The sequence below is a fragment of the Suricata suricatta genome, chromosome 14 (assembly GCF_006229205.1).
Source record: "Suricata suricatta isolate VVHF042 chromosome 14, meerkat_22Aug2017_6uvM2_HiC, whole genome shotgun sequence".
NCBI lineage: Eukaryota > Metazoa > Chordata > Mammalia > Carnivora > Herpestidae > Suricata > Suricata suricatta.
Window position 1 is genome coordinate 70,535,337 of NC_043713.1, and position 23,477 is coordinate 70,558,813.

General features: G+C 46.2%; 1 protein-coding gene, 1 long non-coding RNA gene, 1 pseudogene and 2 gene segments (V, D, J or C); all 5 read left to right on the forward strand.

Moving 5' to 3' along the window:
• The window catches only part of LOC115277666, an 869,742-nt gene that overhangs the window by 799,165 nt on the left and 47,100 nt on the right, over positions 1 to 23,477 (forward strand).
• LOC115277665 (immunoglobulin lambda-1 light chain-like) overlaps positions 1 to 23,477 on the forward strand; it is a 653,789-nt gene that overhangs the window by 609,364 nt on the left and 20,948 nt on the right. The window lies entirely within an intron of this gene.
• The window catches only part of LOC115277674, a 47,463-nt pseudogene that overhangs the window by 9,973 nt on the left and 14,013 nt on the right, over positions 1 to 23,477 (forward strand).
• LOC115277682 lies at positions 7,754 to 11,253 on the forward strand. The gene is made up of 3 exons (XR_003902471.1): positions 7,754 to 8,315; positions 9,673 to 10,208; positions 11,164 to 11,253. It is a non-coding gene; the product is annotated as an uncharacterized LOC115277682 (long non-coding RNA).
• LOC115277681 overlaps positions 22,896 to 23,477 on the forward strand; it is a 9,047-nt gene continuing 8,465 nt past the window's right edge. The window contains 1 exon segment of the C gene segment in view: positions 22,896 to 23,307. Coding sequence covers positions 23,248 to 23,307 — 60 coding nt within the window.

The window sequence follows — 23,477 nt, forward strand, 5'->3', positions numbered from 1 at the left end:
TGGTATATATTCACGATGGAGTACTACATGGCAATGAGAGGGAATGACATATGGCCCTTCGTAGGAAAGTGGATGGACCTTGAGGGTGTCATGCTGAGTGAAGTAAGCCAGGCAGAGAAGGACAGAAACCATATGTTTGCACTCATAGGTCTAGCAGGAAAACAAGAGAGACCTAATGGAGAACCAGGGGGAGCAGAGGTGGGAGAGAGAGTTGGGGAGAGAGAGGGATGCAAAACTTGAGAGACTATTGAATGCTGAGAATGAACTGAGGGTTGAGGGGGAAGGGGGAGGGGGGAAAAGAGGTGGTGGTGATGATGGAGGGCACTTAAGTGGAAGAGCACTGGGTGTTGTATGGAAAACAATTTGACAATAAAATATTATGGAGGGAAAAAAAAGAAGATGTGGTATATATACACAAAGGAGTATTACTCAGCAATCAAAGAAGAATGAAATCTTGCCATTTTAAACTATGTGGATGGAACTACAGGATATTATACTAAGCCAAATTAGTCAGTCAGAGAAAGACAAATGTCATATGACTTCACTCATATGAGGACTTTAAGATAAAAAACAGATGAACATAAGGGAAGGGAAGCAAAAATAATATAAAAACAGGGAGGGGGACAAAACAGAAAAGACTCTTAAATATAGACAACAAACAGAGCTGTTGGACGGGTTGTGGGAGGGGGGCTGGGCTAAATGGACAAGGGGCATTAAGGAAGACACTTGTTGGGATGAGCACTGGGTGTTATACATAGGGGATGAATCACTGGAATCTACTCCTGAAATTATTGTTGTACTATATGCTAACTAACTTGGATGTAAATTTTTAAAACTAGTTAATTAATTATAAAAAAGAGAAAAAAAAAGAAAGAAACAATATAAAATTTAAAAAACAGTTAAACAGATCAATGAAAACAAGAGTTGGATCTTTGAAAAATTAAACAAAATTGATAAACCCCTAGCCAGGCTTCTCAAAAAGAAAGCATGCAAATAGACAAAATCACGAAGGAAAATGAATCTATTACAACCTATCCCTCAGAAATACAAGCAATTATCAAGGAACACTATGAAAATCTATATGTCAACAAAGTGGACAACCTAGAAAAAATGGACAAATTCCTAAATGTACTTGCACTATCAAAATTCAAACGCAAAGAGATAGAGAACCTGAACAGACACATAACCAGTGAAGAAACAGAATCAGTTATCAAAAATCTCCCAAAATAAGAGCTCTCTGTCAGATGGCTTCCCTGAGGAATTCTACCAGACTTTTTTTTTATGTTTATATATTATTGATACAGAGATAAACAGACCATGAGTGGGGGAAGGGCAGAGAGAGAGGGAGACACAGAATCCGAAACAGGCTCCAGGCTTTGAGCTGTCTGACAGAGCCTGACGCGGGGCTCGAACACACAAACCGTGAGATCATTACCTGAACCAAAGTCTGGTGGTTAACCAACTGAACCACCAAGGCACCCCTCTACCAGACATATAAAGCAGAGTTAATACTCATTCTTCTCAAGTTATTCCAAAAATTAGAAATAAAAGGAAAGCTTCCAAACTCATTTTACAAAGCCAGCATCACTTTGATTCCCAAAACAGAGACCGAGCCAAAAAATGAAACTACAGGCCAATATTCTTGATGAATATAGATGCAAAAATACTCAATAAGACACTAGCAAATTGAATTCAACAGCATATAAAAAGAATTATTCACCATGATCAAGTGGGATTCGTTCCTGGGTTACAGGGCTTGTTCAATATTTGCAAATCAATCAATGTGATACATCACATTAACAAAAGAAAAGATAAAAACCATATGATCCTGTCAATAGATGCAGAAAAAGCATTTGACAAAATACAGCATTTTTTCTTAATAAAAACCCTCGAGAAAGTTGGGATAGAAGGAACTTACTTCGGGGCACCTGGGTGGCTCAGTCCGTTAAGCATCTGCCTTCAGGTCAGGTCATAATCTCATGTTCGTGGGTTCGAGCCCCGCGTCGGGCTCTGTGCTGACTGCTAGCTCAGAGCCTGGAGCCTGCTTCAGATTCTGTGTCTCCCTTTCTCTCTGACCCTCCCCTGATTGCACAGTGTGGGTCTCTCTCTCTCAAATATAAATAAAAAGCATTCAAAATTAAAAAAAGAAGGAACTTACTTCAACATCATAAAGCCATTTATGAGAAGCCCATAGCTAATATCATCCTCAATGCAAAAAACCTGTGAGCTTTCCCCCTGAGATCAGGAACATGACAGGGATGTCCCCTCTAACCACTGTTGTTTAACATAGTGCTGGAAGTCCTAGCATCAGCAATCAGACAAAAAAAAAAAAAGGAAATAAAAGGATAAAAGGCATTAGAATTGGCAAAGATGAAGTCTTTCACTTTTCACAGATGTCATGGTACTTTACATGGAAAACCTGACAGATTCCACCAGAAACCTACTAGACCTAATCAATGAATTCAGCAAAACCACTGGGTACAAAATCAATGTACAGAAATTGGTTGCATTTTTATACACCAATAATGAAGCAACAGAAAGAGAAATCAAGAAACTGATCCTATTCATAACTGCACAAAAAAAAGGCTCTAAAATACCTAGGAATAAACCTTACCAAATTGCAAAAGACCTGTACAAGGAAAACTATAGAAAACTTATGAAAGAAATTAAAGAAGACAGAAAGACATGGGAAAACATTCCATGCTCATGGATTAGAAAAATAAATATTGTTAAAAAGTCATTATTACCCAAAGCAATCTACACATTCAATGCAATTCCAATAAAAATTGCACCAGCATTCTTCTCAAACCTAGAGCAAACTATCCTAAAATTCGTATAGAACTACAGCAAACCTCGAATAGCCAAAGCAATATTGAAGAAGAAAACCAAAATGGGAAACATCACAATCCCAGATATTAGCCTTACAACAAAGCTGTCATCATCAAGACAGTATGGTATTGGCACAAAAACAGACACATGGACCAATAGAATAGAATAGAGAACCCAGAACTGGACTCACGAATGTATGGCCAATTAATCTTTGACAAAGCAGGAAAAAGTATCCAATGGAAAGAAGACAACCCTTTCAATAGATGGTGTTGGGAGAACTGGACAGCAACATGCAGAAGAATGAAACTAGACCACTTTCTTACACCATTCACAAAAATCAACTCAAAATGGATGAAAGACCTGAATGTGAAACAGGAAACCATCAAAACCTAGAGGAGAAAGCAGAAAATAGCCTCCTTGATCTCAACCGCAACAATTTCCTACTCGACACTTCCCCAAAGGCAAGGGAATCAAGAGCAAAAATGAACTATTGGGACCTGGTCAAGATAAAAATCTTCTGCAAGGCAAAGGAAACAATCAACAAAACTAATAGGCAACCAAATGAGAAATGATAGTTTCCTGTTATGTCTAACAGGAGAAACCTAACAGAGGACCGTGGGGGAGGGGATGGGGAGAAAGGGTTAAGGAGAGGAAGGGAGGCAAATCATGAGAGACTCTTGAATACTGAAACAAACTGAGGGCTGAAGGGAGAGGGGGAAAGTGGAAGGGGGTGATGGACATGGAGGAGGGCATTTGTGGGGATGAGCACTGGGTGTTATATGGAAACCAACTTGACAATAAAGTATAAATTTAAAAAATAATAAACACACATGAGAAGATGAAATCATGTTTCTCAAAAAAAATTGTAAAAATGCAAAGATGCATGACAATTATAGATATTTCAATTTTTCCCAATCTCTTATATTTTTAAATTATTGTTAATATTTATTTTTGAGAGAGCACAAGCTGGGGAGGGGCAAAGAGGTAGAGTGGGACAGAAGTTCTGAAGCAGGCTGCATGCTGACAGCAGAGAGATCAATGTGGGTTGAACTCACAAACCATAAGATCGTGACCTGAGCTGAGGACAGCTGTTAAACTGAGCCACTCAGGCACCCCCAATTTTTTTCTGGTCTTTCAAACTATATGATGCACAGAATCTGAAGACACCCCCTTTCTCTCTGACCCTCCCCTGCTCATACTGTCTCTCTATGTCTCTCAAAAATAAATTTAAAAATAAAACATTACAAAGAAACTATATGACACACAAAAAGTCTCTTAGTAAGTTCCAGTCAAGTTTCTTGGTGTATATCCCAGAAACTGGGAAAGTGGATGACAGATGGCTGGGTGACACCCCTGTGCAGGTGGTCCCATCTTCCCCGGAAGCTGATACTGGGATGGAGCCAGACTGCAGGAGGTTTACAGGGAGAGTGATTGAGACCAATCCCTGTGCAACAGTTGGGAGGGAAGCAGGATAGGCAGGATGGACAGAGGGAGGAATCCACTATATGGGAGTTTTGCTGTTGGAATGGTCTTTCCCAGCTTCCCCAGGTGGGCTGAGAGGCTAGGCCTTCAGGACTTCACACTGATCGGCCTTCAGAGGCAGCTGCCCAGGGCAGGACCATGGCTCAGCTCCAGGTGGCTCTCTTCATCAAGGTTGATGACAGATGAGGGCAGGGCTGTTTGTAGGTGCCTTTCCCAGCAGATGGGGCAATAAGCCCTTCATTCTAGGAAGTGTCCAGTGGTGCATCAAACTGTCTGCTGGTTCAAATCCCCTTGAAGTTAGGTGGTTTCCAATTCTTTGCTTCTAACAAAATTAAAAGGATATAGAATAGAGTCGCCAGCTGACAGATCATTGAAAACAATAATTTTTGACAATCAACCACTAACCATTTTTGGCATATAACTAGGAAGGAACTCCAGTCTGTGAGTGAAATTGTATTACAAAACTTCTGTTTATGAGATCAAAGTTTCTTTGAGTTTCATATAAAAATAAAAGCCAGGGAGTACCTGGGTGATTCAGTCAATTAAGCTTCTAATTCTTTTTTTTTAATTTTAAAATGTTTATTTATTTTTGAGAGAGGAAGAGACAGAGCATGAGCAGGGAAGGGGCAGAGAGAGGAAGACACATATCCAAAGCAGGTTCCAGCCTCTGAGCTATCAGCACAAAGCCTGATGCAGGGCTTGAACTCATGAACCATGAGATCATGACCTGAGCTGAAGTCAGATGCTTAATAGACAGAGCCACCCAAGTTCCCCAAGGTAGATCATAGTCTTAAACATAACATTGAAACTATAAAGTTCCTTTTTTTTGTTTTTAATTTTTTAATGTTTATTTACTTTTGAGAGAGAAACAGAGTGTAAGACGGGGAGGGCAGAGACACACACACACAGAATCCAAAGTAGGCTTCATGGTTTGAACTGTCCACACAAAGCCCGATGCGAGACTCAAACTCATGAACCATGAGATCACAACCTGAGCTGAAGTCAGATGCTTAAATGACGAGCCACCCAGGTGCCCAAAGCTTTTGTTTCTTGATTTGGGCTCAGGTCATGATCTCAGGGTCATGAGGTGGAGCACAGTGTTGGGCTCCATACTGAGTGTGGAGCCTGCTTACGACTCATTCTCTCTCCCCCTCTCTCCCTCTCTCCCTCTCTCTCTCTCTCTCTCTGCCTGCTCCTCCTGCACCGAAGTACTCATGCTCTCTCTCTCTCTTTCTCTCTGTCAAAAAGAAAAAGAAAAGAAAAAGCCAGGACAGAATTGATACAGGACCCTGATTCATTCTAGCGGAACATCATATTCACCAATGGATCCATTAATCAATGCTTTTCAGTAATTATCTATGAGAATTTTAATATGTTTATTTTGTGTAGATCACATATTGCTATGAATAATTATGATGCCAACTGTAAGAAAACTATTTAACATTCAAAATCACAGGCTATGAAACTAAATTTTAGAATGTAAAAATTTAGTGCATATTTTTAGGACAGAGATGTATGACAGTATGTATTTCAGGTCTAAAAGTACATGAGCAAATCAAATCCAGTAAAGGGTGTGGAATGAAAACAGTTAAAGAAGAGGAAAGAAAGATGAAGAACTTCTAAATGTTACAGAGAGTGGGCATCCAATCATGATAATATTTGCTTCCACTTCATATGTGTGCAAGAGCATTGTGAATGTTCTACAAACTTCTGGTGAAAACTGTCAATTTACAAAGGAGCAGGGAGCGTGAACCCTAGTTCTTTGGGAGGGTAGGTGGGCAGTGGTGCTGAGGGCTCAGCTGCAGGCCCAGCCTCCTCCACCGCAAAGGAGGCTCTTCTCTGATGCATAGAAGTCCCAGGTCTCAGTGCAGAGTGATCACATAACTAACAAGCGGAATGACTGCCATGAATCAGGGACCACCTAGGAGCCGCGCACTTTCCTTCCAGTATCTTGACTCTTCAGGTCACTCTTGAGAGAAGTGAGTGAGGAGCTAAGCCTGGAGTGGGGACAAGGCAGTGCCAAGGTTCAGCCAGTAGGGGGACCTCTGGGCCCACAAGGCGCCACTGTCTTCCTGACTCAAAACAGGCCCCCTCCTTCCCCATGGCCTGCTATTTCTCAGCAGGGTAAACAGGGACCCTGAGAGGGCAAAGAACTTGTTGGAGTCTCCCAACCCTGGAGGTTCACGGCCAGGAACAGAGAGGACACCCGGCCTTACGGCCTGGCCTATGGCAGCTGAGAGGGTGGAGAGAGTGAGCATCAAGCCAGGGCAGGAACGTTTGTGTCTCACTTCCCCATCTGTCTGTGCAGGTGCTTCCAATGACGTTGTAGGTGGCACAGTAGTAGTCAGACTTGTTCTCGGCCTTGGCCCCACTGATGGTCAGGGTGACTGTATTCCATGAATTGGAGCCAGAGAATCACTCAGAGGTCCCTGAGGGACAGTTGCTGCAATAATAGATGACCAGTACGGGGGCCTGTCCTGACTTCTGCTGGCACCATCGGACATATTTCCTTTAAATGTTGTTTTCTCCACAGGTGATTCTGGCCATCTGTCCCAGGGCCACTGACACTGACCAGAGCTGAGTCAGCTCACTGGAGGCCACAGAACCTGCAAGAGAGAATATGAGAGGTGGATTTCTTTTTTTTTTTTTAATGTTTAATTTATTTTTGATACAGAGAGAGACAGAGCATGAGAGGGGGAGGGGCAGAGAGAGAAGGAGACACAGAACCAAAAGCAGGCTCCAGGCTCTGAGCTAGCTGTCAGCACAGAGCCTGACGCGGGGCTCGAACCCACGAATGTGAGATCTGACCTGAGCTGAAGTCGGAGGCCCAGGCGACTGAGCCACCCAGGCGCCCCAAGAGGTGGATTTCCAGCTGAGGGACTCTGTGTTCCTGGCCTGGCCTGAGCTCCAGAGGTTTTCTTGGCCCCCAGGGTTGCTCCCTCCCATCAATCTCAATGCCAGGGACCCATGAGCCTGGGTGGTGGCTCATTTGAACAAATGAGAAATCTTCAACCCCTTTCCTTGGGCAGATGCAGCCCCTTATAGCTCACACAGGGCCAGTGAGCAAAATGGGAAGTTTTGCCCCTCTAGCCCCTCATCCTGCAGCAAGGTGAGGAGATCCTGTCCCCAACTGGGGCAGGAGCTCAGAGTCAGTGCCAAGATTATCCCAGATCCCAGTGAGCCTGGGCACAGCACCTGTGCAGTAAACAGGAGGTAACAAGAAGAGGGGTCCAGGCCATGGTGGGGGCACCCTAATTCTTCTACCAAGGCCCAAGACTGGGCAAAATTCCTCCCAGGCCCCTCTTTTCCCCTTGCTGGAGACATCTGCTGGTGATGCAAATCAATTGGTGCTCTGGGGCTGCTACTGAGGAGCTTTGTGGTTGCAGCGGGGGAAGGGCTCAGCCCCAAGGGGCAAAGAGAAGGGACAGGTGTCCCTTGTAGTCCCTACCCTCAGCCCAGGAGATCCTCCTCCTCCGGTCACATCATCTGAGGCTGCAGTCCCAGTTCAGCCTGTGTCCTGGCCTACCTTCTGAGCTGTTCCGGCCACTGAGAAGCAGTCTGTCTGTGTTTGCCAGGGAACCTGAACCCATGCTCACTGAATCATTCTGGGTGCTGTCATGAAGGTGGCCAGAGTCATGGTGCCGACACTGGAACTGTCCTGGGCTCCCAGGTCTTTCCTCTGCTCCATTCTGGCTTAGAAGGAAGGTGGTTAATATCATCCAGGACTTCCAAGTGTCTCATCATCCACGTTGTATTGTGGTGGATGCCTCATGCTGGTCTGCTCCTAGCTGCACCTCCAGAATCTTTCCACACCGAATCACCTCTGACTCTGCGAGGCCCCGGTGCAGTGACCTTCCTCACCTTCACTCCAGCGAAATCCTGTGACAGGAGCAGCAACAGCATCCTGAATAAAATCTCCTCCTTGCCAGGTGCATGTGGAATTGCTAAAAGTCCATGGAGATGCTATAAGAGTCTGCCCTTGGCCATGAGCTTCTGGACAGGTGGTAAGTGCTGTGTCTCAGAATTTCCAATGTGCAGCCAGGGCAGGGACATTTCATGTACTCAAAAGGTGTGAGTTGAGTATAAGAGAATAAAATTGGCTGAATTCTAAGAATACTTCATGTGAAATTAAAATTATAATTTTGATTTCAGTTGCTAGGGAAAATGCATTAAATGATAAAAATATTTAATATAATGTATGAGGTTGAGTAATGGCTATTTAATAACTGCTGTGTCCTTGGAATGGAAAAAGAAAAAGAAATTGGCACCAGCCCCCTGGAGAGAGGAGGGAAAGGAGGAACTTCTCTTCACAGTCAGGACAGGAGGCTCTCCGAGCAAAGAGGAGGAGTGGGGGATGTGTGTTCTTAGGCAGAGGGGGCTTTGTAGACTTAAGAGAGCTTTAGCACCACTGGGGTGTACATTGGAGATTAAAGTCCCAGATCTGTGCCAGAGAAATAGATAATTACTGCAAGATCTGGACCAGAGTAATAAGGAGCCAAAAGATTTTGTACATCAGTGTCAAACATGATACTTAAGAAGGAAGATACCTTTTCCTTCAGATCTTAGGTCATAGTTACGAGCACCCCCTGCACCCCTTGACCCCAGGCCCACTCCATCACCAGGTGGCTAGGCAGGTGATCTCTGCACCACCTGGGTGGTGGCAATAGCACACAGAACTCACGCCATGTCCTCCAGGATGCTTTATATGCTTTCAGTAGTCATGTATTAGACATATATAGTATTGCTTCTCCTTTAGTCAGGATTCACGGGTCTAGGAATTGGGGTAGAAATGCAAGTATCAGCACTTACTGTAATCCCCAGTAAGCCACCAACAAAATGTTCCCTTCTCATCCCTGGGACTTTGTGCTTTGCTTGACTGCACTGCCCCACTGGCTGAGTGTGCACCATGATGCCTCTTGGCTCTGCCTGGCAGTAAGTCATCAGAAAAAGTAGGGGGCACTTGCTGGGGTGATTCTTGGTGACTATCAAGGAAGAAGGGATTTTCTACTACACATAGAAGGTAAGTAGGTAGATGTATGGATTCAGGAGATCCTCTAATATTCCCTGGGTCTGTGACTGTCGTCAATTTACCACAATATAATTCAACAGGTCTGATAATGGGTGAATGTTTCAGAAGGGAGGTTTGGTTGTTCCAACTGACAGAGATCCAACTGACTAGCTCAGGTGTTTGCTGAGAGAAAGGGCATATAGAATGAGTGGTGAAGAAGGTAAGTATAGACACTACTCTTACCACAGGCCCACAGAAATGGGGACAATAGAGGGAACAAGTGTTTCTTCCTTGTGTTGATATGAATATGTTTGGATACATAGTAATCCTTTGTTTCTGTTTTTTTTCTCCAGGTCATCCCATTATCATCTAACATCAGATGTGTTCACAATAGTTAACTTTATATCTCAATATGAAGCTAGAGGATATCATTTCAGCTGGGACAAAAATAAATATCACTAGCATACAATAGTATATTATGTATCCACTTGTGGGGAAAGGATGAGCATGTTTGTAATGTTTCGGCTAGTTTATCAATTATTTGGAAGCATGGCTGCCAATATTCTCTTTATTAGGAGATTGTGGTTTGCCTGGATTGGGTGGGTTTCACATGGATGAGGTTGGACTGTGGTGGCTTATTAAGCACCAACATTGACAGACTGAACTGTATTTCACAAAACTGTTTTCTCTCTATATTCCCGGGTAGTGTAAAGAAAGATTCTTGTGCAAGATTTGGGGGGTAGAAGTGACACTACACCCATTTTGTGTCTCATTCTGTGGTTGGATATCTTCAGGTCACTTTGTAGGAGGAGGCAACTTCCCCGATGTCCCCCATTCACCCTCAGGATGGATGTGACTCTCCAACTGTCTGTCAGAACCAGAGCACCTAGTATGTCTGCATCTTTTCTTTTTGTTTAATAATACAAGGAACAATCTAATCTATTGGGGATTTGACACATATATTGGGGACTTGGGGGACAAACCAGAGTTTTGTGTGTACATATAGTGGCCTCCTCAGGTCCTGGAGGACCCTGTGGAGGATGCCAGCCATCCTGGTTGGGTTCCTGGAAGCCGACTGTGAGATGGAGAAGTGCATGTGCAGGAAATCTGGGAGAAGGGGAGAGGTCAAACTGGGCAGAAGGAGAAGTGACCCACACAGAGTGAGACAACAGATGAGGCCCCATTCCTTCAGGGAGCTCTAACGTGGGGACCTTCAGGGTATTTAAACCTGAGGCAGTGCCTTGGGACCTTGGACTCAGGCCAGCATTCACTTGAACCTCTCTGAGAAGGGAGAGAAACCTGGGGAGGCAGTTGTCTAAACCACCAGCACCTTACAGTGAGAAGGACCCCTGTGAGCTCTCAGGGGATCCAGGCAGAGATGAGTGCATGTGTGAGCCCAGGAGAGGAGGTGACACCACAGTGGGTAATGCACTAGTCTGATCCACACCTTCTAGAGATACCGCCTGAAGGGTGGCTGCATAGGGAGGCCTGGGGACTTTGGGTGTGGACACTTTTGTCAGACCTTCTGATTGCTTTGTGCACAGGCCTTCTGGGGCTGGAGGAAAGTGTAACACAGATGGGGAAGGGGTTTTCATCTCACTTCTCCCTCTGCTTGTGTCACTGTGAGCATTATCACTGTCCCCTACCTGGCAGTAATAGCCTCGTCTTTGGCCTGGGCCCCGCTGATGATCAGGGTGGCTGTGTTCCCAGAGTTGGTGCCAGAGAATCAATCAGGGATCCCAGAGGGCCAGTTGTTGCTATAATAGATGACCAGCAGTGGGGTCTGGCCCAGCTTCTGCTTGTACCAGTAAGCATTTTTACTTCCAATGTTGTTTCCCCCACAGGTGATCCTGTTGGTCTGTCTCAGGGTCACTGACACTGAGGGAGGCTGGATCAGCACGTAGGAGGCCATGGAACCTGCAAGAGAGAAAAATGAGTTGGGTTAGAAGATGAAAGACCCATTTCTGGGAAATTCCATAAGCTGCCTGGCCTTCACTGAGCCCCAAGAATTCTCTAGGCTCACAGGGTGCCCCCTCTTAAAAGTCTCAGTCCCAGGGGCTTATGGGACTGGCTGGTGGGAAAGAGCCTTTGAACAAATAAGATTCTTTCCACCCCTTTCTCTGGTCAGGACCGTGCCCTTTGGGCTTACACAGAACTGGTGAGCACAAGTGGGAATTACACGCCTCACCTATGCAGTGAGCAAGGAGACTGAGGAGGAGAGGGGTCCAGGCCATGGTGGAGCCACCCTGATTCTGCTATCAAAACCTTGGGCAAAGTTTCTCCTAGGCCTCTCTTATCCCCTTGCTGAAGAGACCTGCTGGTTATGCAAATCAGCTGGGTCTCAGGGGCTGCTGCTGAGGAGCTTGTGAGTTCAGAAAAGGGCTCAGCCCCAAGGAACACGGAGAGGGGAGGGGCAGCCTGGTCCCAAGGTCTGGGGCCAACATCTCCATCCTAGGTTATGTCCTGGGTTTCCTCCTTGGCAGGCTTGGCAACTGAGACCTCGGAGGTGGAGTGTGTCTTTATTTTCTGAGCCGATGTGACTTACTAGGTGCAGTGTCATACACCAGATCATAGCTCGTGGCCAAAGAAACCAAATAAAATTCATGCTGTATCAAGAGCACATGGCCTTTCCAAATCATGAAGGTGCCATAAATGTCTTCTCCTGGCCGTGAGCTCCTGCAGCAGGTTACAGGGCATGTGCCTTAGTATCCCTATGTTGAAGTTGGTGGCTAGAACAGATCAGTGCAAAAAGAATTGATGCTGTATAAGAGAATGAGAGGGGGCTTCAGAATGTAGTAACTCTTCAAGGGTGTCTTTAGCATAATTAAATTGTCTTCAGTTGTTGGGAAAAATATATAATAAACATCATAATGTATAAGTTAAGTATAAAAAAGTTTACTGAGAAAATCACTGTGTTGCAGGCACTGGGAATAGGGAAGAACAAAACTTTACAGGCCCTTCTCCATTACTTGAGGGAGGTGAGTGGAGGGACAGGTGAGGGGGCAGGTGGGAGGAACTTCCAGAAAGGAGAAGCAGCTGAGTCTGTCAGGATAGGGGGCTGTCAGCACAAGGGAGAGAGGCGGAAACATGTGATCCAAGGGAGGACGGGTGTTTGTGGACAGCGACAGCATTTTGTTTCATTAGAGTGGGCAAGGACACAGGTTGGTGGGTGGCATTTTGCTGGGCCTACATTAGAGAAATAGGCAATGTCTCCATGAGCAGGACCCAACACACACATACCCTGAAGAATTAGTACTTGAGTGTGAAGGATGACACTGTAGACAAATGACAAATGACCTGATGTCTCAGGTCCTGATCACTACCCCCAGCCTGTTAAGAGCCCCGATGGCCAGGCCCTCCCCATCTGCAGGTGGTTTGGGCAGGTGATCTCTGCTGCCCCCTGGTGGCTGAAGGTGCAGGGGTCTCCCTTGTGAAGGGTAGATTCATAATCTGCAGCTCAGGTCCTGATTTCTGCTCCATGGACTGCTGCCCCAGTGAAGAATGACTTTATGTGTGGTTTCTGCTGCCTCATGTTCTGGCATGAGGGGCCCAGATTACCCATGATAACAAGAACAGTTTCATCTGGAGGAGGAGAACACAGGTTTAACTGAGGAGTCCCTGCACCCCTCTCTGGGGTGGTGGGAGGTCATGCAGGTGGTATCCAATGAGGGACACAGGACTCAGGGAATGGATATAATTGGTGCCAACTGTGAAGGCAGGGCTTATGTGTGTTGGAAGATAGTGCCCGGAGACTATTACTCCAAAGACAGAGAGATAGGAGAGCATTCACCTAGGCAACATTTATTCAGACCGACATTGGTCTGGCCCACGTTGCATCCTGAGAATTCTGCATGAACAAGACACAGTCTGTATTGAAGGGGGAAATTTGGCCCTGCTAAGGGAAGGAAGAGAAGCAAGTGATGAGACATATGTGTGAAGAGCCCAGTCAGTGCCCTGAGGAGGGGAAGGGACTGTGAGAGGATCTGAAAGAACAGGACAAAATTGAGGAACATAGGATTCAAATCCAATTCAAGGCCAGTGCAGAATTTCTCTTAAGATAAGGATTCTGGGCACAGAGGGATGTGATCAGGTGTGGTAAGAGGCATTTTCCAGGTAATAAGTTAACTTCTCTTGGAAATTGCTGGGATATTGAGGGGCCTCCAGAAAGAAGATGCTGAGGTAGGAAGGAACAGGCTTGTGACAAGTATGCTCAGTGTTTGGGAATCTCCCTAGATCACCTGGGGGTTGAGGCCACTCAGGCCAGTGATTATTATTCATCTCCACCTATCCCCTTACCACCTAAAACCACAGGAAGACAAGTGCTAATGTAACTTTTCTCCTGTCCTGTCTTGTCCTACATGGATGACCTATCGCTGCTCTCCCCAACAACACACAGACAGCCTGAGCTGAGCAGGACTGTGAGGGAGGGGTGCATCTGAGACAGAAAGGAAGCTGGGAGAGGCCTTCAGGTCCCCAGTCCCTGTAGAGGGAGAGAGAAGAGCAGAGGCTGACCGATGCAAGACAACAACAGTCACCTGCACCAAGTGAGGAAGGCTGTCCAGGCTAGGAGGGGATGTGGGACAACATCAGCCAGAATGTTTAAGGTCCTAAAGGAGACAGCTTCTTCCCCTCAGTTCTGCCAGATGCCTGTGGGGGGCGCTGCTGCACTTGGCATGAGGCTACCTGGACAAGGGTGCCAGCCCATTCATTGTCTTGTTGAGAAAACTTATAGTGAGACTCTGGAGAATCAATCTCTGTGGTGACCTGTTCATAATCCTTTAACCTAAAAATCTCTGGAAATATTGTTTAGGTCATAGGAATTCCCATCAAGGTGGTCTTTCTAGTTCATCAGGTCAATTAGTAAATTTTATTTTATTTTTATTTTATAGTTTATTGTCAAGTTGATTTCCATGTAACATCCAGTTATCATCCTGACAAGTGCCCTCCTCCATGCCCATCAGCCTCCTTCCCCTCTCTCCATCCCACATCAGCCCTCAGATTGTTCTTAGTATTCAAGAGTCTCTCATGGTTTGCCTCCCTCCCCACAACTATTTCCCCCCCGTCCCTCATCTATAGTTCTCTGCTAAGTTTCTCCTGTTACATTTATGAGTGAAAACATATGGTATCTGTCCTTCTCTGCCTGACTTATTTTGGTTAGCATGACACCCACGAGGTCCATCCACATTGCTACAAAGGGCCAGATTTCATTCTTTCTCATTGCCATGTAGTATTCCATTGTATATATAAACCATATCTTCTTGATCCATTCATGAGTTGATGGACATTTAGGCTCTTTCTATGATTTGGCTGTTGTTGAAAGTGCCGCTATAAACATTGGGGTACATGTGCTGTATCCCTTGGGTATATCCCTAACAGTGCTATTGCTGGGTCATAGGGGAGTTCTATTGCTAATTTTTTTGAGGAACTTCCACACTGTTTTCCAGAGAGGCTGCACCAGTTTACAATCCCAACAACAGTTAAGGAGGGTACCCATTTCTCCCCATCCTAGCCAACATCTATAGTCTTCTGATTTGTTCATTTTAGCCACTGACTGGCGTGAGGTGGTATCTCAGTGTGGTTTTGATTTGTATTTCCCTGATGATGAGTGACGCTGAGCATCATTTCATGTGTCTGTTGGCTATATGGATGTCCTCTTTGGAGAAGTGTCTACTCAGGTCTTCTGCCCATTTCTTCACTGGATTATTTGTTTTTCAGGTGTGGAGTTTGGTGAGTTCCTTGTAGATTTTGGATACTAGCCCTTGATCCGATATGTCATTGGCAACTATCTTTTCCCATTCTGTCGGTTGCCTATTAGTTTTTTTTAATTGTTTCCTTTGCCATGCAGAAGCTTTATATCTTGATGAGGTCCTAAAAGTTCATTTTTGCTCTTGATTCCCTTGCCTTTGGGGATGTGTAGAGTAGGAAATTGTTGCGGTTGAAGTCAAGGGGGCTGTTTCCTGCTTTCTCCTCTAGGTTTTTATGGTTTCCTGTCTCACATTCAGGTCCTTCAGCCATTTTGAGTTTATTTTTGTGTATGGTGTAAGAAAGTGGTCTAGTTTCATTCTTCTGCATTTTGTTGTCCAGTTCTCCCAGCACCATTTGTTAAAGAGGCTGTCTTTTTTCCATTAAAAATTATTTCCTTCCTGTCAAAGATTAATTGGCCATACATTTGTGGGTCCAGTCCTGGGTTCTCTATTCTATTCCATTGTACTCTGTGTCTGTTTTTGTTCCAACACCATACTGTCTTGATGATGTCAGCTTTGCAGTAGAGGCAAAAGTCTGTGATTGGGATGCCTCCTGTTTTGGTTTTTTTCTTCAATATTACTTTGGCTATTCAGGGTCTTTTGTGGTTCCATTCCAATTTTGGGATAGTTTGTTCTAGCTTTGAGAAGAATGTTGGCACAATTTTGATTGGGATTGCATTGAATGTGTAGATTGCTTTGGGCAATAATGACATTTTAACAATATTTATTCTTCTAATCCATGAGCATGAAATGTTTTTCCATTTCTTTGTGTGTTCTTGAATTTCTGTCCTATAGTTTTCGTAGTACTGGTCTTTTACATCTTTGGTAAGATTTATTCCCAGCAATTTTTATGGTTTTCCTGCAATTGTGAATAGGAACAGTTTCTTGATTTCTCTTTCGGCTGCTTCATTATTGGTGTATAAAAATGCAGAAGCTTTTTATCTTGATGAAGTCCCAAGGGTTCAGTTTTGCTTTCATTTCCCTTGCCTTTGAGGATGTGTCAAGTGGGAGATTGCTGTGGTGGAGGTCTAGGAGGTTTTTCAGTACTTTCTCCTCGAGAGTTTTGATGGTTTCCTGTCTCACGTTCAGGTTGTTCAGCCATTTTGAGTTTATTTTTGTGTATGGTGTAAGAGACTGGTCTAGTTTCATTCTTCTACATGTTGCTGTCCAGTTCTCCCAGCACCACCTGCTAAAGAGGCAGTCTTTTTTCCATCGGATACTCTTTCCTGCTTTGTCAAAAATTAACTGACCGTACATTTGTGGGCCCAGTTCTGGGTTCTCTATTCTATTCCATTGGTCTATGTGTCTGTTTTTGTGCCAATACCATACTGTCTTGATGAAAAAGTAAGGGAGAAAGGAGAAAGGAAAATAAGGAGTAAAAATTTAAAAGAGTTAAGTAAAGAAAAAGAAAAAGAAAAAAGGTAATAATAACAAAGAAATAAGTACGAAAAAAGTAGAGAAAGAAAAAAATTTTTTTAAAAAAAGCAGCAGCTCCCCCTCGTGGATAGGCTTGGTTTGGTGTGGTAGGTCTCGGAGGCTGTTCTCAGAGGCTCCGTCTTGGTGTCTCTGGAGATTAGAATGGCAGCACACCAAGCTCCGCTGAACTAGGCACTGTAGGCCACTCTAATGAGTCCGATCTCCTTGGGCCGCAGTTGAGCTGAGTTATATTTTCCAGACCTGCCTCGGTTCAAAGTTCCAGTCCATGCACGTTTGTGCTATCACAGATGAAAAGTATTTGTTTTGGTGGGTAGCTTCTTAGGGGGAGGAATCAGTTTGTCTTGGCTCAGGCAGGGATATCAGCTGCCCCTGCCTGAGGTGAAATGAGCAGCAGTAGGTGAAGTGCGCACCTTCACAGACCCAACTACGGAGTCCCCACCCCCAGCCAGGATCGCGATTGCAATGGGGGAAGGAAAAAAAAATTGAGTCTCTCTTGGCTTCGGACAGCTGCTGCTCAAGGCGCTGTGCGCTGCTGGAAATGAGCTGGGAGCTCCCGCAGCCCAGCGCGCCCAGGCCTCCACCCACCACCGACTCCCTGTTGGGGGTCGTGTAAATGTGGGCCCTATTTTTTCCTGTGGGCACCCAGGATTCGGGATTCGCACAGCCAATGCAGGGGGCAAGATGCGCCATGGAAATGAGGTGCGTGGTCCCGTTCCCAGCACCAAGTTCGAAGTGCATGCGCCCCTGGCGCAGCTGCTGCCAGGCGCCGCTGCCACTGCCAGGCGCCGCTGCCGCTGCCGCCGCCGCCGCCACCTCTCATCACACTGCGGCCCGCCGCCACGGGCACCTCTCAAAGTGTGCAACCCCAGCGCAGCTGCCAGGGCCGCTACTGCGGCCACTTCTCGCTAAGCCACCAGCGCCACTGCCACTGCTTCTGTGCCGAGATGGCTTAGGGCTGGAAGCACCACCCGGCTTCGGGATTCCGGCTACCCAGCAGTTATCTATGGAGTGGGTCCCTCTCTCCAAGCATGGCCAAACGTTCTTTACCTCTTCCCCAGAGACAGTACTATGAGCGTGCTCAGACTCTCTGTCTCTCCCCTTTGTCTCTCAGGCTCTGCGCGCTTGCCCCACGTTGGTCTGGGGATCCTGCCTCCCCTGCCCTTCCCGGGCTGGCCCGTTTTCAGATCTCCCCAGTTCGCACTCACTCATTCAGGTATCCTTGAGGTTCTATTCTTTCTGGAGTCCGTATTTTCTCCTTCCGCTTTTGCAGTTGAGAGTAATATCCTTCTCAGTTCAATAGATGGGGCGGACGGAATTTACAGAGCTTCCTTCCTCTCCGCCATCTTGGCTCCCCTCTCCTCCTCATGTGTTTTAAAGTATATTTTTCCTCCAAAACTTGGGGCTGTTGATTTGAATAATTTATTTAGGTAAGAATCCCATTCTGTAATCTAATTGGCAAAGCCAGTTTTCACTGTCAAGGGTGCTATTCAGACATACCTCTGTTAGAAACTGTCTGGCTCTGCTTGTCAACACAAGTAAACATCTGGATGCGTGTTTCAGGGAATATTGTAAAATCACTGAAAAGCAAAGGATGTGTCTGGAGAGATAGTCAGACAATAAAGTAATGTCGATTTTATGTGATTATCTATTTTATAACAACCTTTTAAAAACAAGGTAAGTTGCAGGGTTGATGGGAGTGGGGGAGGGGGAAAATGGGTGATGGTCATGGAGGAGGACACTTGTTGGGATGAGTACTAGGTGTTTTGTGGAAACCAACTTGACAATAAACTATATTTAAAAATAAAATAAAATAAACAAAGTAAGTTGCTAGGCTATTTGCCTATATATATTGCATATACAGTGCAATAGCTACTATGGTATGCCACGTGTAGTTATAAATAAATGTGAGGGTGTGTGAGCTTTTAGGAATAATGAAGTAAGAATCGAATATAAATCACATTAGTTTTGGTAGCCATCAGGATGGAGCACTTTGTATGAATATAATAAAGGAGGCTGCACCACTCTGTAAGGATTGCCTTGTCAGGTGAGGACCTGGCAGGAGGCTGATCCTGGTGGAAATGTTGAAGGAGCTGTGGCTGTTACAAAGCCACCACTTGCCACACAGGTCTTCATGATGGGAATGTATTCTTCCCAGGTATCAATCCAAGACTTTGGAATGGGCGTGGAAAACTGGACTCCACTATGCAAATATCAGCCCACCTGGTCTGGTGAGGCTGGAACCACAGGGTGCTGGCCACGCCCACTACAGAACCCCCCTACCAACTTCCTCCCCCTCTCCCCCCAAAAAATGTTTCCTGGAGTACCAGACACAGATGGGACTAGTATGAGCAGAGTTGTTGGGGCCCATCCAGCCAGAAGTGCTGTGTGGCCTTTGGGACCCTGCTTCCCCTACTTGAAAATGTGTGTGCTTGACTGCTTGACCTAAGTGGATCAGAGACTGGGGTTAGTTCTCCTATTAATCATGCCACTTGGTAATCATGGTTTCAGTAACTGGGCAGATTTTCTGATTGAAACTTCCTTCCTAGTTAGGGGCACCTTACTCACAGACTATTGTTTAAACTTTTAAAGAAAAATAGCCTTGTCATAAGCTTCAGTTAATAATATCACTATGTACATAAAACAAACCCCTGCTGATGTATTTTGAGTGATGAATTATGTTTTTTGATCTTCTGTATTGTACCTCGTTTCTATTTTGATTTTCTGTTTTTGCTACCATGGAAATAATGATAATTTTTCTGGAAGTAACAAACAATGTAATCATTAGAAAAATGATGTAATCACCTATGGTATATAAGACACCAAGTTTCACAGTAAAGTGTGGTCTCTTCCACCATTCATGTTGTCTGTGTTCTTTCTTGTAGATATTTCGCCGACACCAACCCCCTACTCAGAGACCCTTGGACTCTGGTGCGTGGGCTGGTCCCCCGCACAGAGTAAGCCACTGTCATTACATATAAAATTTAAGGGAGGACCCAATATCTCGTCATCAAGATATATAATATTTAATGTATTATTTTTTGATATTGAACTTAATGCAGGAAAATCCCATGATGAATATAACTTCAAAACTGTAAGTCAGTTCAGGATCCCATACCACACAGGAGTGATTTGCTTCACTCGCCTCACACCAGGCTGTGGTTCCAGGGGTGAGATGGGTGCCAGAGAAGATGCTGGACTCCCACCTGCTCCACCACTGGTCTCTGGCCAACCCACTCTGAGCTCCAGCCCCTTCTGAGGTTTAGCCTTCTGCTACTGCTGGTCTCTGCTGCCCCCTATTGGACAGTCCTCTCGGGGCTGCACTCCAGGGAGCTGGAATGAACTGAGGGTTGAGGGGGAAGGGAGAGGGGGGAAAAGAGGTGGTGGTGATGGTGGAGGGCACTTAAGGGGAAGAGCACTGGATGTTGTAGGGAAAACAATTTGACAATAAAATATTATGGAGAAAAAAAATAAACAAACAGAAAGACAAACTTTAAAAAAAAATAAAACACACTAAATAAATAAATAAATAAATAAATAAATAAATAAATAAAATAAAAAATAAAGCACTGAAAAGTTCCCAAAGCCCCACCCTTTAGTTCCAGGCTAGCCCCATGTCATGTGCCAAAGAAATAAAAGCCTGGTCTTCCCAGGTCTCTGGGTGGTACTGTAAGTCCCAGGACACAGCCTTTACATCAAGTAACTGTATGTCTTGGAAAAGAAACTCTCCCTCTCTCTGCCTCAATTTATCAGTCAAAAAAGCTAGAAGGTCATCGCGGTGGTGAGTCTGTGACACCTACAAGCAGTAGAATTCTCTTTCCATTTGCTAGAGAAGAGCTGGGGGGTGGGGTGGAACTGTATCCCCAGGATCACCAAAGGAATAGAAGTCTTCAGGGTTCCTGGGGACCTCTTAGGGGGAGGCTCAGAAGCTGCAGAGCCAGACCCTGATTCTGAGGACTCTGAGAGATTCTAGAACTTCTGTCACATCCCCAGATACTTTGTTACACACACACACACACACACACACACACACACACACACACACACACACCAGGCACAAATGTGAAATGAGAAGGCCCAGCTAGAGCGAAGTAAGCCAGGCAGAGAAGGACAGAAACCATATGTTTGCACTCATAGGTCTAACAGGAAAACAGGAGAGACCTAATGGAAAACCAGAGGGAGCAGAGGAGGGAGAGAGAGTTGGGGAGAGAGAGGGATGCAAAACTTGAGAGACTATTGAATGCCGAGAATGACTGAGAGTTGAAGGGGAAGGGGGAGGGAGGGAAGAGGTGGTGGTGATGGTGGAGGGCACTTATGGGGAAGAGCACTGGGTGTTGTATGGAAAATAATTTGACAATAAAATATTATGGAAAAAAAAAAGAGAAGGCCCAGCTGGCTTGAGGTGGGGAAGAGGGAAGCAAGGAGGTGGAGAGGCCCGGATTTGGGCAGTCTCGGGGGCCTCTGGAGTACAGTATGGGCGAGAGACTGGTCAGAAGGAGGCAGGGGCACCCTCTGACATGGGAAGCAGGGCAAAAGTGACTGAACGAGGGTACGTCCTGCCACTCCATGGGAGAATGGCTGGGAAGGGCACCAAGGAGGCAGGGACCCTCGGCAGGCTGTCTACCAAATGGGAACAGATGGACCTGGATTCCTCTGGCCCAGCCTGAATCCAGCTCTTGGCACATCATGCAGGGCGGTGAGGGGCAGGGTTGGGTGGGCCAGAGCTGCAGCTGCACCAGCTCAGAAGACCCAGCCCACCCCTAGGAAACAACCAGACCCAGATTTCTGACCGCAGCCACCACAAGAGGATGTAGTTTGTGGCAGCGGCTGCCCACAGGCTGTGGCAGGTGCAGGGGTGGGAAGGGAAGCACAGCTGGGGATGCTGCCTTTAGTGAGAGCCCCTTCTTCCCACAACCTGGGGCTGTCCCCCTTACAGTTTCTGGGCCTTAGGTAGTAGGTGAGTGTCACACCCACACAGGAGTGCCAGGAGGGAACAACTTTAGCCTGGACCCCTGGGACACATGGTGCCCCAGCCCCCATGGTACCAGGAATCCAAGGTCAGAGACAGGTGTGGGCCTCAGCCCATGAATAGGATGATCCTCTGCCAAGTGAAGTTAAGGAGTGCCCAACTCAAAACATGGGCCGGACGACTCTTACAGGGACCTCCCAGGAAAGTCACTTTGGCAGGCTCTGGGAGGCCTTATTTAGGGCTGCAGAAACAAAAACTAGAAGCCCTGCATGGCTGCAAACCAGACTTGAGCAGGTGTATTTAAAGACCTTGTTTCCAGAAAACTGGAAAGCAGGAGGAGAAGCACTGGATGACAGGTGGGATCCTACAACCTGCTGCTTTCAATTCTGTCTACACTGAGTGGTGTGACTTCACCAGGCCTGAAGAGCTGATGCACAGATATCAACAACGATTGTCCTAGAGTCATGCCAGGGCCAGCAGTCCCTGTATAAATCTGCTTGAACATCAATTTTCTCATCATCAAAGAGGCGAGACGATCTTAGCACAACCAGAAACCAGCCCCACTGTCTGCATCAGCCTCGTTGCATTATGTATTATATTCCTGGGCTTTCCAACAGACCTTAGCCCAAAGCACTTGTGCAGCCTGTCCCTTCTGCACCTCTGCCCAACAGAACTCAAACCTCAGCTCCCTTGGAAGCAAGGCATGAGCCTTCCAGGTGGACAAAGGGATGCAATGCAGGGGACAAGCTCACTCCAAATTCTAGCTCACCCTGAAGCCCACTCCCAGAACACTGTTAGCCCCAGCATTCATATTCTCTGGACCTTATTTTTCTCACTTGTAATACAGGGAAATGCCCACAGGACATGCCAACACTTGTTCTAAAGCCCAAAGTCTGAGGATGGTGGAAAGGGATTGGGTATTTGTTCAACACTTGCTACATACTGGGGCTTAGCATTCACATTATCTCATTCATCTTCATGACTGCCCTGCTACAGAGGAACTGTGTCCATTTTACAGATGAGAAAACTGAAGCCCAGAGGTGACCTAGGGCCAGGTTTCAACATTCACGAGCCTGATGCTACTCCTTGAGTAAGGGATATAGAATCGCTCCCTGCAGAGCCTTTGCCCAGCTGAGAAGCTGGCATGACCAGATGGAAACCAACCAGGCTTTACCAACCCTGCCAAGGAGGTGGAATATGCAGGGACTCAGCCTGGGAGACTGTTCAGAAGAGAAACTAGCCCCAGACCCACCCCAAGGAGCTTAGGCCTTGGTGATTCTTGATCCGCTGGGTACTCAACTGCTTGCTGTGGTCCTTTCAAGCCCCAGGGAGACCTGGGCCACCCTTAGGAATAGGGAAATAAGGCAGGTCAGATATGCCCCACCCAGGGCCCCAGGGGCGGGGACTGTAGGCTGGCTTCAGTGGGAGGAGGTGGAGCCCAGGATTCTACCACAATGGGGCAGCTGGCAGATGGCACTCTGAGGGAGATCCCCAGGGTAACAGCCATGGGCCTTCATGAGGGCTGGGTACTGAGTGCAGGGACCAGAGAAGGCCCAGGCAGAGGACAGGACTACGTGGGCCAGGAACATTGGGACTGCTTCTGCCTACAAGAGGACACAAGACACCTGCTGCCCTTCTCCTGGAAGTTCAAGTCAAGTTTCCACCCTGGGGGCAGATTAAGTCCAAGACAGACCAAGTGTGCTGTGAGGTTCCTGAGGGGACTGAGCCCTGGCCTGAGGCAGTGGGGCCACTTCTGCTGCTAAACCTGGCCTTGGGCACTCATGGCCCACTGTCCCCAGTGCAGCATCATCAAGCAGAGCCCCAGCAGGAAGAAGCCTAAGGTAAGGAGCCAAAAGATCATGGCAGAGGAGGATGTGGAGTTCCCTGAGGTAGGAGCCAGGAGTGAACATCCAAAGAGAAGAGCAGTAGTGAGGGGAAGAAGAGGGAGAAGGAAGAATCAGCCAGAGAGAAGGGGCCGGGGTAGACACTGGCTGTATTTAAAGTGCTGATA